Genomic DNA, 24,263 nt, shown 5'->3' with positions numbered 1-24,263 from the left:
AAACTTCACACGGTAAAGAACTGGGCGTTGTGAAGATCAAACATTTACAGTGATAGTAGAAGTAAGTAAGTTAAAAAACAAACGACAAAAAAAAAGGCAAAGCAAATCAATGGGAGACATGAACTTTTCACAAGTGGCATAGACGTTACTGATCCGTCCACTTGGAAATACTCCAGGATGTCCAAAAAGGAACCTAAAGGGAACTCGCTGTTAGATTGCTAGATAAGTGACAAAAATGACAAAGGAATCCCCCTCGCCCCTTGCTGGACAGAAGAGGAAGGACATAGCGGTGTCTTCCCCTGGCTTGTTTCTCTGTGGATGAATCAGGCAAACAAAGTGCCTCTCTTTCTTTTTTTTCTTTCAAACTGATCATAAGCTCGCATGTAAACTTGGTTTATGAGTTTAAAAAACTTAGTTCATGAACATGTATACCTACCAAAAAAAAAAAAGGTAGAAACGACCGCTCCTAGCAATCAAAGCGAATCATGCTCTCTCGACACGGTTCAGTCAAAAACACGACTTTAATTGCTTGTGTACGTAGTTAAATTAAATTAGCTTTTAGGTGTAAACGGAGTGATATTAATGCGGTTTTAAAAAGCGATCCTTTCAGTTTGTGCCACGTTTGAAATGACTTGACTGTTGTATGCTTGACTGCAGGTCTGTAAGACCAGCAGCGAGGGCAGTATTGTATCATATTATGCTAGCATATTGTTTTAGTTCTATGGAACCAAACATGACCTTACCTCACCTCAGAACAACACAACTGACTTGGACATTATACTCTCAGCTGCTGTTTGTCTCATATCTCCTTTATACAGTGTGTAACAGTACAGTATTTAACTCTTCGTCATGCCAACCAGCACCACATCTCAATATATTTGTTTACATTTCCCTGTGAAGTCTCAGTATTGTGCCTTGTTGTCCTCATCTGTTTCAGACTCTTTACGATAAAGACAATAAACACGAATGACATATAACGCTGCCTGCGCTGAATTTACTAATGGCTTGAATCAACTAGAATCTACCGATAATCCACAAAACAATTTAAAATGTCAAGACATCCCACCCTTGAAAAAATATTCAAGAAAAGATATGAACATATATATATATTTGTATACATATGTTTAATATATATATGTGGATATATTTGACACATATTTCATATAAATCCACATATATGCACATATATGAACCTAAATATGGCATATGGTAGTTAAATATAAAAACAACATAAAAATAGGCCATGGTTCATTGGAAATCTGCTCAGGGAACCCATTGTTAACTCACTTTTGTGGTTCTACAAACTGTAAAACTATAATAGGTCTACAGAGTCTACACCACTTTTTATCAACCTTATATCTCAACCAAATGTCAAGGACCTCCGTTTGAAAAGGCAGAGTAATGTCACTCATAGTGTGACATCAGGCTTAACACGTCCATGTGACCTGATTCAGTCACAGCCTGTAAATTGCTCAAAGTCAGTTCAGCTTTCATGAGTTAATGTTAGAGTTGGACTCGTTCCCAGAGAGCTGTCCATTATCTCACGTCTTCAATATTTAATGGATGCATGGCTTTCTGACATCCTTTGCTCCCCAAAGTAGCATTACAGATTCTGCTGACGAGCTCACTCTGCTTACTGAGACTGCCTTTCCATTACTGGAGAGGATTAATGATGCAAGGTTATTGTAGTTAACTAACTGATAAAGGATGCTGGACAAGTCCCCTTTTATCAGCATGGACTAGCTCCACCTGCCGGTGAAGATGGGGGGTGCATAAAAAACACTGATGAACCTGAAAGAGGATAGCAGTGGTGTAAAGTAACTATTACTAAGTACATTCTTGAGGTATTTTACTACTTTAGTAGTATGTTTTTGTAGTTGTTGTTTTTTACCTCGTAATTATGAAAATACCAGCATTATTTAATTAAAGAATTGTTATTTTGATCAACGTTTGCATCTCTCGTATGGTACCAACATCAATACAGCATGGATGGAATTGAGGACAAAATCTTATCCAATGATAACAAAATTAAAAAAATAGTCTAAATCTCATCAAACAGTGGTCCGTGGCTCAAATGCCGAATACATAATGGACCTTGATATGAAAAGATTTGAAAACCATTGATCTAGATCCCAAGAGGTCAAGTATTGACCTTTTAACAAGTCGCCACTGATAGTTTCCATACCTCTAGCACGAAGGCACGATGAGTTAAGAGCACATTATGAGTAGATGAGAAATGTGCAATACAATGGTTGGCCTGCGGGGGTCATTATCACACTGAGATGTCTGATAGGAGAGCACGCTGCAATGTGCATCAGTGTGTGGGGTCGTTCCAGGTCTGCTGTGCTCAATTTATACAATTTAGGCATTTAGCAGACACTCTTAAGCAGGGCGACATTTTAGACAGAGTAGATGTCATTTCCAGTATTCTGGTGGATTTGGGGAGTTTTATACTTTTATCAGGCTTTACTAACATACATTACATTACATTACAGTCATTTAGCAGACGCTTTTATCCAAAGCGACTTACAATAAGTGTATTCAACATAGGTAGGGAACGAAAACTACTAACATAGGATCCATTGAAATTACTAAGTAATTATAATTACTGAGTAAGCCAGGTAAACACATACATCAGATGCAGCCTGGGACCTCTGAACATTCTTCCTACCAGCTCCTATGAGGATAAAAGCACAGCTTTGCTGTCAGGCAGAAACCTCTTATCTCCATATTTAAACTTTTTAAGTAACGTCGACTACTTGATTATACTACAGCGTCACACAAAAGCGTAGTAGCAGATCTGAGCTTTTAGATCTGCTACTTTTGATGCTTTTGAATTTGAATCCTGAAAAGTAACAGTTTTGGACATATGAGGTTTCCACCCGAGACAATATGCTTGGCCCGCAGAACCCCATCTGCACGTAAACAAGATAATGACCTCTGAACATTCCCCCTACCAGCTCCTATATCAGGATAAATGGAGAGTATCAGTGCCATGCTTATTAACAGTGATCACACACAGTCCTCTTATTAACAGTGATCACACACAGTCCTCTTATTAAGGACAAGCTTATTGGAGAAGAGTCTGACTTCAGGCACTTTGTCTTCTTTGCAATTCATTTGCCATTCAGTGAAACTGGGTCAGAGTGGTGGTTGCACATTAAAAGCCTGAGCTCTGCTAATATCCTTCTCTTACAGAAGAATCCTTCGATGGGAGGGAACAGGCAAGAAGACGTGGTTGTTTCAGCATACGCCCTGAATACAAGAACGATCGCCCCAAAACACGCTCGCCCCTGGTCAAATCCGGTGACCTTGGAGCAGTCCCTAAACGTAACCTCAGTAAAACTATGTCTAAACCTAACCTTATTCCTATAAACGTAACCTCAGTAAAACTATGTCTAAACCTAAACTTATTCTTAACCTTAACCTCAGTAAAACTATGCCTAAACCTATACCTTATTCCTAACCTTAACCTCAGTAAAACTATGCCTAAACCTATACCTTATTCCTAACCTTAACCTCAGTAAAACTATGCCTAAACCTATACCTTATTCCTAACCTTAACCTCAGTAAAACTATGCCTAAACCTAACCTTATTCCTAACCTTAACCTCAGTAAAACTATGCCTAAACCTAACCTTATTCCTAATCTTAACCTCAGTAAAAAGAACACAAGAATGCAAGAACTGCTATGGGCGAGCGCCGAACGGCCCGCGAAAAACAATTGGGGCGAGTGTGTTTTGGGGCGAGCGTTCCGGTTACCCATAGGCCTTGAGGCAATGTATACGTCCGATCTACAAGTAACAAGTAGTTGTATCTCAGTTCCACTTTGACTACAGACCATAGGGTAGTAAGTAGTTGGTTACCATGCCATGGCAAGGCAGTGTATGTAATACTGTATTTGTACTTTAAAAAGAATCCTCAATAAAACAGATTCCCCCTGACCAGATATTGCACTACACATACAGTAGGTGTTGTGAAATGATTCTGCTCTCAAGCATGGAGAGAAACATCCTCTCCAGCCTGCTTTTCAGTATTTAACTCATAGCTTGGGGTTAAAAAATTGATGAGGAACTTCAGAGCAGCTCATTAGCATGTACACTGGGTTAGTGCCAGGGAGGGAGATATTATTATGGCACCGTACTATTTCCTAGTCTTGCACTACTTCAATTCCTTCATGCATCAGATATGATTACATACTTATCTCATCTGTCTATAATCATGTGTCTGTCTAGTATATACTGTAGACAGATGATTACCTGTCTGTCTATATGTATATAGACCTGTCTGTCTATACTGTATGTATATATAGACGGATGATTACCTGTCTGTCTATATGTATATAGACAGATGATTACCTGTCTGTCTATATATGTCTATGTATAGACATATGTCTGTCTATATAGACATACATGTCTGTCTATATGTATGTCTGTCTATATGTACTGTATATGTATATGTATATAGACATATGTCTGTCTATGTAGGCCTATAGACAGATGATTACCTGTCCTTTTCTGAACTGAACACAACTCTGGTAGTTTGGGCATTTTCTACTCATTAACCAAAGAACCTGATGATATGTTGCATACACACGCACACACGCACACATGCATGCTCGACCGCATACACACATGCATGCACGCACACACACACACACACACTCACACATGCACGCACGTGCGCACATCGCACACACACATGCACGTATGCGCGCACACACACACATGCACGCACGCACACACACACACGACCGAACTGAAAAGCAATGCCTTGTCTTTCTGGGTCAACTTTGTAACATACACATCCCTGGTGCATCTGAGGTGTTGGGGCGTATTATAAGTGGATCTGATCGCCTTCCTCAAGGAGTGGTTGCAAACACAGGCTCATCATCACGCTGTGATTAGGACAGTGGTTCGCAAACCTTTTCATTCCAAGGACCCCCAAATTGACATATATTAGCCTGCGGACCCCCATTTGAAGAAATACGGCAAGATTTTTTTTTTACAGCTATAGCAGTGATTCTAACCACTGTAATTTCAAGGACCCCCTTTTTTAGTTAGGGTCCATTTGGTTCCATTTGTACACTCTCAGAGTTACAGACACATACGGGTCCATTTGGTTCCTAACTATCAATCATTTGGCTGGGGACCCCCTGGAACCGCCTCAAGGACCCCTGGGGGTCCCCGGACCCCACTTTGAGAACCACTGGTCTAAGACAGTGGTTCGCAAATTTTTTCAAGCCAAAGACCCCCAAATTGTTATATATTTCGGCCGCAGACCCTCATCTGAAAATGTTTTGTGCCAGGGACCCCCAGAAGAGAAGATTTTTGTTAAAAGATATATATTAAGCAAAAATGATCAAAAATAGCAGATGTAGAAGCTGGCAATACGGCTCAAAGTGCTGTTTCATGTCAAAGAGCAGAAACGAAATGGTCTGTCTGGAGGAGTCTGGACAAATAAAGATGAATATAAGGTCAAGGACCTCAAAATGTCCTTATATGGTCTTCATAAGACGGGCCAAATCCACAGCCTCTGCAGATTACGAACGCGTACAGAAGAAGGACATTGTTGTAACTCCACCTCACATCATGTGACAGAAGCAGGAAGCTCCTTGCACTATCTGCAGATTGGGGCCATTTCTCACCGCAGGCCATTTACCATGTCAGCACATTTGCAACGGTGGTACAACTGAAGGGCTTTGCTGCAAGGGGCCCAGTGAAGCGTCACATTGCTGACAGAGGGGGGAAAAATAAAATATGTAATGGTAATATAGATAAAGTGGCCTTACCGAAAATGAATGTCCTTCCTTTACCTGCAGGTCCTGTATGTACAGTATGTATGTATATGCTGCAGCGGGGTAGGTTGTTATCGTCGTTGTTGTTGTTGGTCTTCATGTAATAACCTCAAGCGGCTGGCTCTGACAGGCTTCATATTAAACGGCTACAGTAACTTGTGACAAGGTGTGGAGACGTAGAATCATCTCTAGTAATAAAAGCAGAGTCTCCTGGTGAAGGATGGTGGAAATGCACCATGTGAAAATACCACTTTGTAGCAGCAGCCTAGACCTGGTCTGAGCTGACAGCTGTCAGCTGTGTTGAAGTCTGTTTGCTCACCCGTTAGAACTCTGAAATGTATTGTAAATGAAAAAGTCAAAGAACAAAGAAACGTCGTTTTTAAATCCATGGAGAACTACTCTGTACAGTAACTGCATTAGGACAGAGCAAACCTTTTAGAGGTCGGGCAGGGACTGTAAAAATGCTCAATCTATCTTGGCACAGTAGCGCTATGAGCTTACTTGGCTACATTTTTTTTTTTATTAATTGGATTTTAGAGGTCATTAAGCGTTCTCATACTTGAATCATATTTCCCCATGAGAGGGCACAGCGCTCACTTGCGGTGCACAGTTTATTTCTAACACAAAATTATTGTTGCGGTTTGCAAATTCAACAATAATACCCCTACGGACGGAAGCAGAGTATGATGATTATTTTGGTCACGAGTCACGACACCAGTGACACAAAACACATGTGAGACCTTTTCTTTGTCTGAAACCTTACCTTACTGATACCTTCAGCGTGGTATGTTCTGTCACCCATCCACCGTTTGATTCAACATGCTCTACATCAGTGGTGGAAAAAGTTTTCAAATTTTTTACTTAAAGGAGAATTTTGGACTAAAGTTTTCTTACCTTTTCTATGACGTTATGATATCTTAGGATGAATGGTACAGTAGAAATTTTTCATAACTCCACCCCTAGGCCGCCACAGCTTAAAAGGTGCGCGGATAGGCCTTAGGTTAGATCACATATTTTAATAGCTTTTTTTTTTTTTTTTTTTTTGAGATCTGACGTTCATAGTGACAGAACACTGTCCCAAAAAAAAAAAGAAAAAAAAAGAAGTCTCGCTAGACGAGATTGAAATCTCGAGATTTCAATCTCGTCTAGCGAGACTTCTGTTTTTTTTTTTTTGTTTTTTTTGGGGTTGCATAGTGTTCTGTCACTATGAACGTCAGATCTCACCAAAAAAAAAATCAAAAAAAGCTATTAAAATATGTGATCTAACCTAAGGCCTATCCGCGCACCTTTTAAGCTGTGGCGGCTCAGGGGTGGAGTTATGAAAATGTTCTACTGTACCATTCATCCTAAGATATCATAACGTCATAGAAAAGGTAAGAAAACTTTAGTCCAAAATTCTCCTTTAAGTAAAAATATCAATACTGCAGTGTAGAGGGGGGGGTGGAGCAGCACGGAAAAATTTGTCTGAAGCACAGGGCACCAACCTTGGGGGGGGCACCAACCTTGGGGGGGCACCAAACGGCAGGGCAAAAGTGAAAGAAGACTCAACTATCGCCGCAAGAGCGTCGAAATGTTGAAGCAATGGCTAATGAAGGAGCGCTAAAGCGGCGAAACGCGCCCGCGAAGCGACAATCTTTGGCGCCCCAATCTTTGGCACGTCAATGTAAATTCCCCAAAAGTCTGCTAAGTAAATGTGTATGTGTGGGCGAGCGCGCGTGGATGTGTGTGTGTGTGTGTGTGTGTGTGTGTGTGTGTGTGTGTGTGTGTACGTGTGTGTGTGTGTGTGTGTGTGTGTGTGTGTGTGTGTGTGTGTGTGTGTGTGTGTGTGTGTGTGTGTGTGTGTGTGTGTGTGTGTGTGTGTGTGAGTGTGTGTGTGCGCGTGCGCGTGTGTGCATGTGCTGACCCTGTCCAGCCTCAAACCCATGATCCCAGCTCTCTCTCTCTCCTGCTTTTGGGAGATTGTGAAACTTCCTTTCTAGGAGAGGGAGGTAGCCTGGCCCAATGGGCCAGATGTTTCCTGACTCCCACCATGCCCCCCCCCCCCCCACACACACACACACACACACACACACACAAACACACACTCCCCTCCCTGACGGTGAAAGGCAGCAGAGAGAAGAAGGGAGAGAGAGAGAGAGAGAGACTCATGCCTCTCACTCTCTCTTAGTCTCTAAACACACACAGACACAGTGAGGGACACCTGATCATCAGAGCACCAGAGTCTTCTCCACCACGCGTTGAGGTCCTCAGTCAGCCACTAGGAATTACTTTGACTGCAGTGGCCGTAACTCACCTTCACACACACACACACACACACACATACACACACACACACACACACACTCTCTCTGTGTACACACAGTGCCTGGTAAGAGCGTTGAAGAGGAGAGCTTGCGGCGGGACAGGGATCGAGGAGAGGAGAGGATGTCGTGGGACTGCGGCCTGCGCTACATGTTCTCCGTGCCCCCCGCGTTGCAGCAGCAGCAGCCGGGGGGCGGCGTGTCTGGTGGGGGGGACAAGGAGGACCTGTCGTCCCGGCTGGAGATGGTCCAGAGGCTGGCCAAGGACGGCTGTCGCTTCCTCCATCAGAGCCACAGCAATAGCAACAACAACAAGGCCCTGGACAGGACCGGAGGAGAGGTGAGATCACTCACTGGCATGGCATGGCACACACACACACACACACACACACACACACACACACACACACACACACACACACACACACACACACACACACACACACACACACACACACACACACACACAGGTTTGTGTTACTATACTTCATCATCGTTTTAGGACAGAGATCTACAAGCTCACAACGTGTTGCGCTACGGCACGTTGTGAGTCGCTGCGCGACATCACGAAACCAACCAAGTATAAGTCATGTTTGACTTTAATTCCGACCCCTAAATCTAAACTCTAAATGTCTAATCCTAACCCCAACCTGAATCTTTTTCTAATAGTAATGGTCATCACAACGTGTATTTCTCATTATTCTATTATATTTGTGGGGACATTTGGTCCCCATTGGTTTGTAAATTGTAATAGAACTCACACATACACACACACACACGTGCACGCACACACACATCGCAGCACTCTGCAATCATTGCCGCGGTCCTGTAGGTTTTAAGCATTTAAACACATTATACAGTTAGTTGACAGAGGTCCTCAATGGGTCTATAGTTGCCCCCCTCCTTTACCCCGGCCCCCTCTATTCGCAGAAAATAGCCAATCTACAAACTCACAATGTTGTGCCATGGGCTTGTGGATCTGCTATTTTCACCAAGTGTTGGCTCCAGAATGTGTACGCTATAGGGTCCATGTGATCATCAATGCATCATGAGACTTCGAGTTGCACACGTGGTACTGCTGCACATACTAAACACACGCTAAACACATACTAAACACACGCTAAACACATACTGAACACATACTAAACACACGCTAACAGCTTAAAAGTGCTGAAGTGATTGTTGTTGTTTAAAATAAGTGTTAAATAGCTCTATGTTCCCATGATACTGATATAGAGTGTTTGTTCATTAAACCATCGGTTCTCAAAGTGAGGTCCGAGGACCCCCAAGGGTCCTTGAGGGAGTTCCAGGGGGTCCCCAGCTAAATGATGCATATAGGAACCAAATGGACCTTTATGGGTCTGTAACTCAGAGTTAAATTAACATTGATTTTACAATATAAATTGGGGTCCCAGAGATAGAAATGCCATTAAATGGGGATCCGTAGCCTAATGCATGTCAAACTGGGGGTCCTTGAAATTGAAATGGTTTAGAATCACTGCTAGAGCCGTAAAAATCTTCTCTTATGGGGGTCCCTGGCATATCTTTTCAAATGGGGGTCCACAGGCTAATAAGTGTCAGAAACATATAGTGTATCTTCAGGTCGGGTCAGGTACGAATTTCATCCAATGCAGGAGAAAGACCTCAGGATGAACAAGTGAAACTGGAAGTGATGAAATAAAAGAATGAGCAGATAAAACAGAAACACTATAACATTTAACCCGACAAATGGGTCGGTGTGTCCCTCCTGAAAATGTATTTTCTGTTTACTAAAGAGCTGCAGAGACCCCAGTTACTTAACTGAACAAACAAAATAGCAATGATTACTATATCAGAAAATAGAACTCTAACATTTTAACTTAAACAAACATTTTCCACAGCATATTTAATGTTGAATAGTGGCTAACATGAATGAAGTATTATTGACTCTTGATATTCTTAACCAGCCTTATAGATTAAAAACACAGACATGGAGACTCGACCTTAATTTGAAGCCAAGCGTTCGTTCGACCTCCTTATATCGGCTAGTCCTCTAATTATGTGTCTCATTAGGTTTATCCAGCTGAATTGGCATATCGTCTCTGTCGGGTGGAAACCTCATATGTCCGAAACAGTTGCTTTGACGCTGTAGTATGATCAAGTAGGGCGTTAATTTACGAAAAAACACAAAATAAATGTATATGGAGATAAGAGGTTTGTGCCTGACAGCAATGATATATTCCATTACACTAGACTACAGTAACAATGCATAGCATGTTTTTGCCCTGGGCTGTGCAGCGATGAGAGAATTCATAGAGTTTAACAACCCAATCTCTCTCTCTCTCACTCTCTCTCTCTCTCTCTCTCTCTCTCTCTTCCCCCGGGAGTCTCTCAGCCATGATAATGTGTTAATCTACCATAACTTTACATAAAGTCCTGCTTTGTCGGCAGCTTTGTAATCGCTTGCCTTTGTCATGTACATAACTTCCACGGGCAAAAATCTAACATAATTTTTAGCGGTCAATTAGAGAGAGCAGGGGTGGACTTGCTGGGGGGCCTGGTGTCCCTGCCTCTGCTTTTGACACCCCCCCCCCCCTTTCTGGTCATTAATTTGTATCACGGTTGGGGATACTGTATATGTTTTTTTACCTTGCTTCTGGTCAACACATGTAATGATATCACTGTCTGATATATTTGATATCTATGTTTGATAATATCACAATTGTATTTAAAAATCTAAGCTAATCACATTAACCCGGATTTTGGGCACATTTTCTGAAAAGTTCCAAAAGGTTTCACATGGTATTATATAACGTGTCACGATACTGCACATTTATAATTGTGAAAATGTGGAGATAAGAGGTTTCTTGCAGTGGGATGCAGTGATGCATTGAGCTTATCAGCACGTTAACCCCTGCTATCGTTACATCAGCTGCTATGCGCTAAATTAATTACATTTTTAGCAAAAGTACCGTGGCAGCAAGTTAATGTAAGCTGCTCATCTCAGACGAACACAACAATTCAATATCAGCAGTGGTGGAAGAAGTACTAAGATGTGTTACTCAACCACTTAAACCCGATGGACCGTAGTCCCTCAGGGCTTTGTACTGGTGTCTTTTCTCTTTTCTGTTATTTCGCTGGAAACAGCCGCTCGACAAGCTCACAATGCGTTGCAGCGCTCAGCGAAAGCTTTCCCCGCAATGCCACAATGTCGAAATACTCTGTTACAAGTAAAAGTCCTGTATTAAAAATGTTACTTGAGTAAGTGCACAAAGTAATTGGCATATAATTTTACTTAAATGAAGTAAAAGTAAGTAAAAGTACTCATATTCACCTTATATTATAATATTATTCAAAATGTGTCAATTATTTTGAAAAAAGATTGCAGATCTACAAGCTCACAACTAACGAGCAACTAAACTTTTCAGATACATTTAGTGGAATAAAAAGTACAATATTTGCCTCTGAGATGTGTAGTGGAGTATGAAGTATCGAACAATGTACATACTCAAGTAAAAGTACCTAAAATGCTTACTTGTTTATTTAAAATGTTTATTTAATCAAGTACAGTACTTGATTAAATAAACTTTCCACCACTGAATATCAGCTGCCAATTAAGCTGTTAAGAGATGAATAGGCCTGATTGGCTTAAACTGACCTCATCGGCAGGCTCAGTTTTTCCTCTTCCTGCCATGCAGCTGTATCAGTGTTCAACAACCTGCTGTAACAATAGCAGGAAGGGTTGACGTACCACAGTCCTGAACAGACCTACAGTACATGTTGACGTACGCAGCACCGAACCAGTGTTGCCATGTCTGCTTATCATAAGCGACTTTGGGCTTGTTTTTCTGTAAAGTTGCTTGTAAATATTGATAGTTGCGCTTTGGGCTTTGGGACTTGCAGGTTTTTTTTGGGCTTGTTTCTAAAGTGTAGTTGCTTATTTGGGCTTGCTTCATATAATATCATTTACACCAGTGGTTCTCAAACATTTTCATGTCAAGAACCCCCCAAATTAATATGTGTTTGTCCGCGGACCCCGATCTGAAGATATTGGGATACCCATACAAGATTTGTGTTGTTAAAATGTCTCAAAACATTCCACATGTTGCACATTTATTCAATATGTTTTTGTTTTGTTTTTAATAGCAGATCTACAAGCTCACAATGTGGTGCATTGCGACGCGTTGTAAACTTCTAGATCAGATATCTTCAAATAGATGTGTGTGCGTGCGTGCGTGCGTGCGTGCGTGCGTGCGTGCGTGCGTGCGTGCGTGCGTGCGTGCGTGCGTGCGTGCGTGCGTGCGTGTGTGCCTGCGTGCGTGCGTGCGTGCAATGCATATGGCCTATAGTCGCTTCTTTTGGGTTCGTTTTCATATACCTGGTTGCTTGTTTCTCTCGCAAAATCTGGCAACGCTGCCCTGAACAGACCAACATGCCAAGACATTGTCCAGGGTGTGAGGGAGGGCTCCAGTGGGAGGGTGGGCTCCCGTGGGACAGGTCCCTGACCTTCAATAAACACTGGGCCAGGGGTCCTTATCCATGTCCTCATTCACCACAATGACCTTTACTGTGTATTGTGGGTCGTTGCCAGATCAGGGTACGATCAACCTTTTCCTTTGAGCAAACACAATATGCTGTGCTGCGTATTATTGTTTTAATGGACACATGGTCTGTCCACCGCATTGCACACATAAACAGAAAGTAACTAAGTACATTTATTCAAGTACTGTACTTATAGCAAGTGCAATTTCAAGGTACTCTTACTTTACTTGAATATTTCTATTTATACTTGTACATCTCAGAAGCAAAAGTTTTGACTTCTCTACCATCATACATACAGTTTATGACAGCACTAGTTAGTTACGTTGCATTTGCTTTATTAATACTTAATCAAATTCTTTATCAAAAATATTCTACATTTTTCAAACATAGCAGATCTGCTATAATGCATACTTTTACTTTTGCTATTTTAAGTATATTTTGTAAAGATTTTGAATGCAGGACATTTACATTAATTGTGGTATTGCCACTTTTATAAATCCAAAATCGGAATACTCCTTCCACCTCTGCCCATAAGGTGCCCATGTGGGCCATAAGGTGCCACACTTACAGTACCACACTTGTGTCATTCATGTAATCATATAGTAATGTTTAGATACCTTTTCTTTGCATGATATTATCTGGAAATGTCCAGATAATCTGGAGATTATATATGGACCGTTCCCAGATTAGAGAAATGGTTTAGAATAATCCAATGATGCTACAATAATGCATGATACTCATATTAATACATAAGCTCACACATTAAAATAAATCCATGTTGGTGGGGTCAGGTTGGTCAGCATCAGCAGTGGAAAGGGGGTCATGCAGTATGCTCCCTCAGCCTCGGCGGCTTGGAGCACAAAGGGCATTTAAGTGAACATTTTAGAATCGATTTTTTATTGATTGTAATTATTTAATTAAAAAACAACATATTACTTTTATACAGATTAAGCTACAAGGAAAGTATTTTAAAATATTATTTTTTTCTGCTGTTTTTAATTGAATAACTACAATCAATTAAAAGATCTCCTGTAAAATTTGGAAAATGTCACTGACGTGACATGTCACTGACACTGCTCCAAGCCCTCGCATGTCCCCTCAGTTTTGGGTTAGGCTTGGGGTTAGGGTTAGTTTAGGGTTAGGGTTGGGTTAGGGTTAGTATTGGGTTAGGCTTGGGGTTAGGGTTAGTTTTGAGGGAACATAGGGCTGAGGGAATTAGGTACACTCCCATGGAAAGTAACTAAGTATATTTACTCAAGTACTGTACTTTTACTTTACATGAGTATTTCCATTTCTCAATTCTACTCCGCTACACATCTCAGAGACAAATACTTGTCCACTACATTTATTTGAAAACGTACTAGTTACTTTGCAGATTTTTATTATTAATACAAAATCCCTGCTCGATAGCCGATCTACAAGCTCACATCACGCGTCGTGAGCTTGTAGATCAGCTATTTTCGAAGGGGGGGTGGGGGGGGACTAATTTTGAAATATCTTCCAAGAATGTATGCATGCTTACTTTTGCTTTTGGTACTTTACGTAGGCTACATTTTGATGCCAAAACTTTTGTACTTTTGCTCAAGTAAAATGTTAAATCCAGACTTTCACTTTAAGTTACACAATCGTCTCTGTCGGGTGGAAACCTCGCTGTTACTTTTCAGAATTCAAAAGCATCAAAAGTAGCAGATCTACAAGCTCAAAACGCGTCGCGAACGCTGTAGTATGACCAAGTAAGGCGCAAATTTACGAAAAATAACACAAAAAGTTCAAATGTGGAGATAAGAGGTTTCTGCCGGACAGCAACGAAATGTGAGCACTTGTTCTTCCACCACTGACTAAATAAATCCATGTTGGTGGAAGCAGGCTGGTCTCCATATATAGCAGCTTCAGCCATGGGGACACTTACATAATCCCTGCTAATCTCTAATAATATTTACATGTCACACACAATGCTGCTGTGCACCATGCATGAGAACACACACATTTCCCCTTCTAGTTTGCTCCGCTAGAATAATATTAACTCACGCATGGCTTGCTTTTTTATTGATGTTATGGTGATACAGTGCATTATGGTATGGTAATAACAATCACTACATTCAGATGGTCCGGTATCACTGGAATAAACATTAACATGGCTAATTCACACATGTTTCAACACACGCATTCACACATTTCTGCTATGCTCATGCATAACCCCATACATACTGTACAGATGGATATCGTGTAAATATGTAGATACCTTTGTTTTAGATTTTTCGTACTTTTCCTCTTGCCACCTGTCCCTCCCCTCTCTTTCTGGAAACAGCATACAGTAAAAACGATGGAGCTTGCACAAAAACACATTTCACCTGCTGTTTTTTTTTTTTTTTTTACTACACCTGTAAACCTGTGATGTGGCAATACAAGTGATTCTGATTTCACACCACAACAATATAAAGAATGAGGGTCAGGGTTGGATGTGAAGATTACTTCTCATTCCAGTCGCCTCCAAGGCTGCAGGTACCTCAGTTGATTCACAATTCAATGCATTTCCAACAGAGCTGCGGTCTGCGGACCAGAACATGGCTATTTGCATGAATTGCATCACCTGCAGAGTAAAATGTGTCCTTGTGAATCACTTCTTATTATAGGCTACACACACAGCTCTGGGTTCCATGTGTTCTGCATGGCGCTGCACATCTGAGTGAATGAATGTATGTATGTGTGTGGCTATCTACCGCCTGCTGTTGTGAATCATGTTTGTTTATCCCGTTCAATCCGGGAACGCATGCCGTGTCATTTTAGATTTTAGCTGTACTTTGGCTATTAAAAAATAGCAGATATACAAGCTCATAGATATATTTTGAGATGAGGGTCCGCAGCCAAATACATATATTTGGGGGTCCTTGACATGAAAAGGTTTTGAGCACCACTGATATAGAAACAAACCTGTTGGGATTTAGAAAACATTTGTCGATGCGTTCCCGGATTCAATGGGTTATGCCACCAAGTGATGCAGAACAGTGCTTGTGTGGCTTGGCTCTCAGCGTGTGTGCATGCGTGCGTGCGTGTGTGTGTGTGTGTGTGTGTGTGTGTGTGTGTGTGTGTGTGTGTGCGTGTGTGTGTGTGTGTGTGTGTGTGTGTGTGTGTGTGTGTGTGTGTGTGTGTGTGTGTGTGTGTGTGTGTGTGTGTGTGTGTGTGTGTGTGTGTGTGTGTGTGTGTGTGTGGAATGTGTGTTATGGTGGAATGCAGGGATTGTGTTATTGCTACTGAGGAATACATATCATTCAAACAGCCAATGTTCTGGTTTGGAAGGACAGCGAGTTGCTGTTGATTGTAACTATTATTATTCTACTCTTGGAACATTGCATAACATTCGGAGGGCGGGCAGATAGACACACACCATTTAAACCCAAGCTTGCGTGACTTTTCGCGTAGCAGTATAATGTCTTTCGATGTAATCATTTAATGAAGCCATAACAGTGCTTTATGGTGGTTTGCTGGCCACGGCTGTGCTGCTGTACTGGCACAATGCAAAGTGGAGTGCTGTCAGTGTCACCCTGCACAGCAACTTACAGTGTTTTATAGTTGTTGCTTTTTTAAACAGACCTGTACCTCGTCACTTCTCGACACTTTTTCCTCATTGGCTGGCCTTGGTAAGAGGCCACCCGACAGAGACGATATGGGCTAGTATTGTTCAATTTCACTGAATTGCTTTGCTATCTGCAATGCAAAACACTTCCCCATTGTTTACTATGGCTATAAGCCACTTAAAGCCAGCTAGACTGGTCCACAATGTACTGGATGACAGGGTGAAACTTTTACAGATGATTTATACCCGTTGCGGTGTCATTGGTGTATTGTGGTTATTGGCACGGCTCCGAATGCCTCTCGGCCGGTTGGAACTAGATGTCGTACAATGTGTAATATCGGGGGTGAACTGATGTTCTCTCAGGAGGCAGAGAATTCCAAACATAGCAGTTAGTTATTGTAACATGTTCCATATCAGACTGTATGAGATGTACAAACACTTACTGCATGTTTGTTTACATTCTCTGAACTGTAGCAGGAATGTCAGCCATTTGCGAGGGTGTCAGCACCCTGTCAGGGTGTCAGCACCCTGACAGGGTGTCAGCACCCTGTCAGGCACCCTCCAGACCAGCACCCTAAGGTGTTCCATACCGAACATGTCTGACCTGCCTTATAGCCTCACTGAAATACAAGCAGACACACACACAGACGGACGGACCTGGCCAGACGAACAGGGTTGAAACGTGGCGTCTGTCGGGTGGAAACCTCATGTCCAAAACTGTTATTGTTCAGGATTCAAAAAGCGAAAGTAGACGCTTTTGTGTGACACTGTAGTATGATCAAGTAGGGCGTTAATTTACGAAAAAACACAAAAAAGTTAGAATATAAGAGGTTTCTGCCTGTCAGCAACGATAATGCAAACAGACACACACACACACAGACACAGACAGACAGACGGACGGACGGACGGACGGACGGACGGACGGACGGACGGACCTTGTCAGACGAACAGGGTTGAAACATTTACGTACAAGATTCCCAGAACTCCTTGGTTGACAGGGGCCCCTTAAAGAGGCCCCTGATTTATGATGTTTGATAAATAGTGACTCTTATGATGTAACTTCTTGACAGCGTCTCTCTATTTTGGGCATGTCAGTCATTATAAGCAAAGATAAAAAATAAATACAAATAAAATAAACCTAAAAAAATAAACAAATACAAATATTTCAAAATAGTGAAAATAGCAGATCTACAAGCGCACAACACAATGCAATGTGACACGTTGTGATCTTGTATTGCAGGTATTTTTGCTATCAAACTAAAAAGTGCTTAAGTGGTTTATATGACATGTAGAATAGCTGTTAACCAGAACTAACAATTAATATAATGTTAGAGTTGTGTTACATTCAAAGTGGTTTGCCTGGATACAGTCAAATACCATATCTGGGATCAATACAGTTGGCATTTTGCACCACGCAGACTAAAACCATAGTGTTTAGCCTTTTACTCTGCTGTAGCTGCACAGTTACACTGTCCATATTGACAGCACCATATGCAGACTAAAACCATAGCATTTAGCCGCTGTAGCTGCACTATTACACTGTCCTTATGGACAGCACCATATGCAGACTAAAACCATAGCATTTAGCCGCTGTAGCTGCACTATTACACTGTCCTTATGGACAGCACCATATGCAGACTAAAACCATAGCATTTAGCCGCTGTAGCTGCACTATTACACTGTCCTTATGGACAGCACCATATGCAGACTAAAACCATAGCATTTAGCCGCTGTAGCTGCACTATTACACTGTCCTTATGGACAGCACCATACAGAGGACTAAAACCATAGCGTTTAGCCGCTGTAGCTGCACTATTACACTGTCCATATTGACGGCACCATACAGAGGACTAAAACCATAGTGTTTAGCCTTATGCTCTGCTGTAGCTGCACAGTAACACTGTCCATATTGACGGCACCATGCAGAGGACAAAAACGACACCGTTTAGCCTTTTCACCGCGCTGTAGCCTCACCGAGGCCGTGCATGTTGGCAGCAGTGCCATGATAACAGCATGTCTCAGGTCACCTCCAGGCTGCAGGGGACAGAGACTGACTGTAGGAACAGTGTGTCCCTCATTAGAAGCATCCACTCTGCAGGCAGCTGGAGGCTCCATTGTGTTTTTGGAGAGGGACCGCATGGTAACCACATGGGGTCAGCCAGCTGCACCGGCAGGATCAATAACTCATCGGCAGGAAAAGGTGTGTTTATTGTTGGTGTCGCCGGGCAGAAACCTTGTACAGTACTGTATCTCCACATATAAACTTTTTTTATGTGAACAATTTCCCCTGCAGTGCTAGGGGGCGCAAAAGCAGTTTCGATGTGACGCATTTTGAGCTCTGTTTTCTGTCGTCAATGGAACTGGTGAAGTCTGTGTGGGTTTTTTAAATATTGAACAAATGAAATGTATGAACAAGAGCTTGAGACTAAATAATAAACTATATCAAATCCATTGGAGCACAGGCACCCCCCCCCGCCCCCCCCCCCCCACAATTTCCTGAAAAGTAACTGTTTTGGTCGGAAACTGTCCAGAACTGTTACTTTTCAGGATTCAAATTCAAAGATAGCAAAAATAGCAGATCTACAAGCTCAAAAGGCGCCGCTTTGCGCCACGTTTCGAGCTTGTAGATCTGCTACTTTTGATACTTTTGTATGACCCTGTAGTATGATCAAGTAGGGCGTTAATTTACAAAAAAACACAAAAAGTTAAAATATGGAGATAAGAGGTTTCTGCGCCTGGCTGACACTGACAGCGATGATATCTGGTGCTTGACCGGGCAGCATGCAGGACACCTTGATGGTCCATTAAATAAATACCCTCATGCACCTCATGCCGCCGTTTTGCACTGACGGTGGGATTACGTATGTTGCTCCATCTGGACTAAATGTAAAAAGCTGGAAGTGGATGATGTGTTGTTTTCTGACGGAGCAGAGCAGGATGCTCAGCGACGCACTCCGCCCGTTCTGGGAAGTTCTCTGTGATTCCTGGGCTTCCTCCACTCCCCTGACCTCAGGCCAAAGGTCATGGGACACGATAATACAGGCTGCTATTATCCGAGAGCCACGCCTCCAAGTATGTCAGCGAGCTGGTGACGTGTGTGTGTGTGTGTGTGTGTGTGTGTGTGTGTGTGTGTGTGTGTGTGTGTGTGTGTGTGTGTGTGTGTGTGTGTGTGTGTGTGTGTGTGTGTGTGTGTGTGTGTGTGTGTGTGTGTACTTGTATGGCTGTACTTGTGAGGGCCAAATATCGTTAGTGTAGTTATAAATAGACATTAGACAAATGTCCTGGCCCTCAAAAGATAAACAGTTGTTTTATGATTAAGATGATTTGGGGTTGTAATTAAGAAAAGATTGAGGTTGGTGTTAGGGTTAGGATTAGGCATTTAAAGCTACATTTAGGGGTTAGGGTTGGAGTTATGTTGGATTTATACTTGCTTGCGCACTATTTTTGGTCGCGCACCAAAAGTAGTCGATCTACTCAGAGTCTCAGAACTCTCCATGCTGCAACACGTAGGGAAAATGGCAAACATTTGTAAAAACGGCAATTATTAAATCCCTGTCCTAAATGTTTATGTCCTCACAATTATAGTAACACGAACGAGCATGTGCGTGCATACATGCGCTCGTGAAGCTGTAGATGTAGTGATGAGTGTAATGTTTTTTTTTGTGTGTGCGTGTGCGTGTGTGTGTGCGTGTGCGCGTGTGTGTGTGGCGTGTGTGTGGCGTGTGTGTGCGTGTGTGTGTGTGTGTGTGTGTGTGTGTGTGTGTGTGCGTGTGTGTGCGTGCGCTACAGCGTGTTTGTGTGTGTGCCCGGGGAGAGACTTCACACACTCACTGCTTGATGTCAGTGTGGAGGAGATTCAAACTTGACTCAAAGTCGTTAAATCGCAGCGTTGATGCAAACCTTCCCATTAAAGGTTCTTTCTGTGTGCAGGAGGAGAGGAACGTCTCTGCTATGCGAGTCATGCACATTCCTCCCAGCGAGACACTGGGAGGAATGCGGTCTGCACGCACACACACACACACACACACACACACACACACACACACACACACACACACACACACACACACACACACATGCGCAAGCAGCACGTAAACAGATCCCAGAACAGCGTACGTACTCGTGCCAGGAAGTCCTACAAGGCCCAGGGTCCCTGGATGCCTCGGTTTGCTATCGCAATTAGAGCAGAAAAAAACTGCAGCCACTTCCAGCCTGTCTGCCTGTGCTAATTGCATGCAGGGAGGGTTTGGTTGGGCTGACTGATGGCTGGAGGAAGGGGGGGGGGGGAGGGGGGAGGGGGGGTTGTGGAAGTGATGCAAGGCCTGCATGGATGCAAGTAAACTAAATTAAGATCCGTTCAAGGCTCCACACCATCCCCCAGCAGCATTGCCAAGACATCACTGGACATACATACGCATAATGTTTATCAAATCACACTGGAAAATCCTCAGTGTTACTTGCAACTCTGAGAGTGTACACGTGTTAACAAGTGGATGAATTAACACCGAGGATTTGAACGTGTTGCCTACAGTACTATTAACAGACCTTCTTTCAAACCGCAAGTGTAACTCGTATACAGCAAGCACAATAATATACAAATAGACTATTTTTGGGCACATATTTTCATCAGCTTTCACACAGATACTGGCCATTATCATACATTGACCACACCTATACTCAATCAATCAGTCAACTTGATTGTCACAAGTCACAACACAGTTACAGGTAAAAGTGAGGTGAAACTGTTTATGCAGGCTTTCACGTTTGCTGTTCAAGGAGTGAAAAGAGAATTTAGAAGTAAAGAATGGAAAATAAAAAGAGCACCAAAATAAATCAGTGTCATGTCATTTAAAGAGGTCCTAAATCACATGTAGTGCATTCAGTAAAGTACATGTCAGTATCATGTAGCTTCGAAGTCCTAAAGGAAGACCTAAAACATATTATAAATCAGTTTAGTGGAAATCAGTTAAGCACTTTCCATGATATATATATATATTTTACATGCACTTGTATATAACCTTTAACAAATAGGAGTTACAAAAAAAACACACCACACATAGTAACCCCATCACAAAATATTACAAAAGATGAAATTATATTCTTAAGAGGACCCTAACTCAATATAAAACAAAATATAAACAAATATAGGCTGAAAAGACACAAATGCCGTTTATGACAGGAATCAAAAACAAGTAAGGTCATAAACAAAATAAACTAAATGTTGCACACCAATAGCAAACAAACAGAACACTTGTGCAGACACTTAGCCAACAAACAGAGATTTTAAGATAATGTATCATTATAAGGTCTGCTTATTGATAAATGAGTTTTACCCTGATTTTCAGTGGCTCGAACCGCCTGCTAATTGGCATATCATTCAAGCATGTACATTTCTTTTTTAGCTGGGAGTCATTGGAGAGACGCTCATTCATTTTTCAGAGCTCCGGATCAATAGTAAGTCTAACTTGTCAGTCATCAGCAGGTAGTCCATTCCCAGACAAACTCCATGCTGGTCAAATCAATACTCTGTGTGCAATGTTGTTTCTGCTGTGAACTGCTGAGAATCTGGCTGCGACCGCAACCTTTGTGTGTTTTTTTCCGTTCCAGCTCCCATTAAGCATCCAGCCACACACCAGCATGGCTGTAAAATACAAAATAAATATGTAACCCTATGATATTGAGGATGATATTGAGGATGATATTGAGGATGATATTGAAGATCAGGCACTTTTCAAGTCATTAACCAAACCAAAGCCTTTTACTAGAGGGGGAGGGGCTAAGTGGAGCACCAACCAGTAGCATCTTTAGGGCCTGACTCCAGGGGAACAATAAAAACATTATAATTATTATTATGCCTATACGGTTTCTACGCTGTAGTTTAGCATCAAAAAAGCATCAGCTGGATTCATGACATTAAAGGGGTAGTTCACCCCCTTATTAACTTTTTTCTATCGATTAGTCACCCGATAGAGACTTGAATTCATGGATTCTTTGTTGTTTTTGTCTCATTCCTAAGCCAATAATTTGATGACCAGCGAACCGGTAGGCAGCAGCTGGTCATCAAATTATTGGCTTAGGAATGCGGAAAAAAGATATATCCATGAATTCATGTCTCCATGGGGTGACTAATCGATAGAGAAAAGTATGTTTTTAGGTGAATTATCCCTTTAAGCGTACATTATGAGGAGAGGGAGGAGGAGAATGAGAACAAACAAATGGTTGGTATTACAGTGCTTAGAAAGGTGAGGGAATCTCTGACCCTACTGTACTGTATGATCTGATGGAACATAGTGGATACAAGAGAAGCCTTATGATGCATGATATTGTCTCTGTCGGGTGGAAACCTCATGTGTCCAAAACTGTTGAGCTTGTAGACTCTTGTGTGACACTAGTATGATCAAGTAGGCCTAACAAAAAGTTAGAGTATGGAGATAAGAGGTTTACAGTATTTTAGGCCATATTAAGTAAGCAGAGAGGGAGAGAGAGAGAGGGAGGGGGAGAGGGGGGGGGGGGGGGTGAAAGAGAGAGGATGCGGAGGCTGGGAGAGAGAGAGAGAGAGATCATATTATCCTTTTGTTTGAAAATTATTCACACAAAGCAGTTGGTGGTCTATTATATTCATAACTGATCTATATTCCAATAAACTGCTCCGGACAACCTTCCGGAGCAGTTTATTGTCCAATAATATTAATAATATCTCTCTCTAAGCGTTTCCATTGTCTGTCTCAGTAAAGACCATACTGTAGGCTTATATTTATTTATTTACTTATTTATTATTTACTTTGCTTTCTAATGAAACTCAGGAGACCACAAGGGGAGGTACATTTCCCATAGAAAGGTGTCATTCACTGCCGCCGTTTTTCCTTTTTCTCCTTTGTACATAGTGTTTTGTATTTGTTGATGACATGTATTATTGTGTAATTATTTATGCCCTGTTGATGAATAGAATACATAGGAATAGAGTCCAGAGGGAAGCGCGCACATCCCAACAAAAACCTTTCAGGTGCTGAACAACAACACGTACATTGAAGGAAAGGAAGGGAAGTTCGCACACTGTAGCTCCCAGTAGAACATTTATGTCGAGTTTCAAACAACGTTTCGACCACTATGGGTCTTCATCAGGTCGACCTGATGAAGACCCACAGTGGTCTAAACGTTGCTTGAAACTCAAAATATGTTTTTTCTACTGGGAGCTACAGTGTGCGTACTTCCCTTCCTTTCCTAGAATACATAGGACCACAATGGAAACAAGTCCCCAGGCCTTTTTAGTATGATCCTTTTTAGCCTTAAAGGTATCATGACATTCATTTTCACTTTTTTTATTTTCAATGTTTTATTTGGGGTTTTATGACCTCAATTACACCCAAAAAACCTGAACTTAAAACATTCAGTGGATTTTCTGTGGTCTGGGGTTTTCTGAATAATTAGGCTGAAAAGTAATCTGAGCTTGGCCCTTCGACAGTGAGGTCACTGTCGAATAATCCCGCCCACTCTGCTCCTCGCCCCTCCCCTCCCCTATCCTTTCCTTTGGGGGGGCGGAGCAGAGGCGATGATTGACAGGCAAAATCCCTCACCAGCGACACCCGCAGGCAAAGATTTCTTTTTTCATTGCAGTTGAAAAGGCTTTAGAAATGTGAGAGAAAAACACCTGCCATTGATCACTGGAATGGAATTTTCACTTAAAACTTTTTGTACACTTTTGAAGGACCAGGACAAAGACTTTGAATGTGGTGTAAAAGTGAATGTCATTAAACCTTTAATGTCGTACTGTACCACGTGCTGTTAACGTTTCTGACTAATAACGTATTCAATCAATCAAAACTGACTTGAAAACAAAGGACGATAACATCGCACCGCGGACAACAGCATCAAGACAGAGTCTGAAGGCTTCAACAAAACCAGAATCAGTCATTGCGGAGACACGGAAAAACCAAAGGTCAACGTATAAAAACCACAACGTTTTAAATGTGCTATATCGTTGCTGTCGGACAGAAACGTACATGTTTTTTTGTGTTTTTTTTTTGTAAATTAACGCCCTACTTGATCATACTACAGCGTCACACAAAAGCATC

General features: G+C 42.0%; 1 protein-coding gene across 1 annotated transcript in view; it reads left to right on the top strand.

Annotated features, from left to right (window-relative positions):
• The first annotated feature begins 7,975 nt into the window (after positions 1 to 7,975).
• Positions 7,976 to 24,263, top strand: part of LOC308084067 (rap guanine nucleotide exchange factor 5-like) — a 76,332-nt gene continuing 60,044 nt past the window's right edge. Inside the window, exon 1 of the mRNA XM_080426542.1 lies at positions 7,976 to 8,436. Within this exon, the coding sequence (XP_080282668.1) occupies positions 8,221 to 8,436 (216 nt within the window). The 5' untranslated portion in view covers positions 7,976 to 8,220. The remainder of the gene's footprint in view (positions 8,437 to 24,263) is intronic.

This window comes from Gymnoscopelus braueri (genome assembly GCF_963280865.1).
Source record: "Gymnoscopelus braueri genome assembly, chromosome: 4".
NCBI lineage: Eukaryota > Metazoa > Chordata > Actinopteri > Myctophiformes > Myctophidae > Gymnoscopelus > Gymnoscopelus braueri.
Note: the sequence above shows the minus strand (reverse complement) of the source record. Positions and strands in the feature narration are given on the sequence as shown.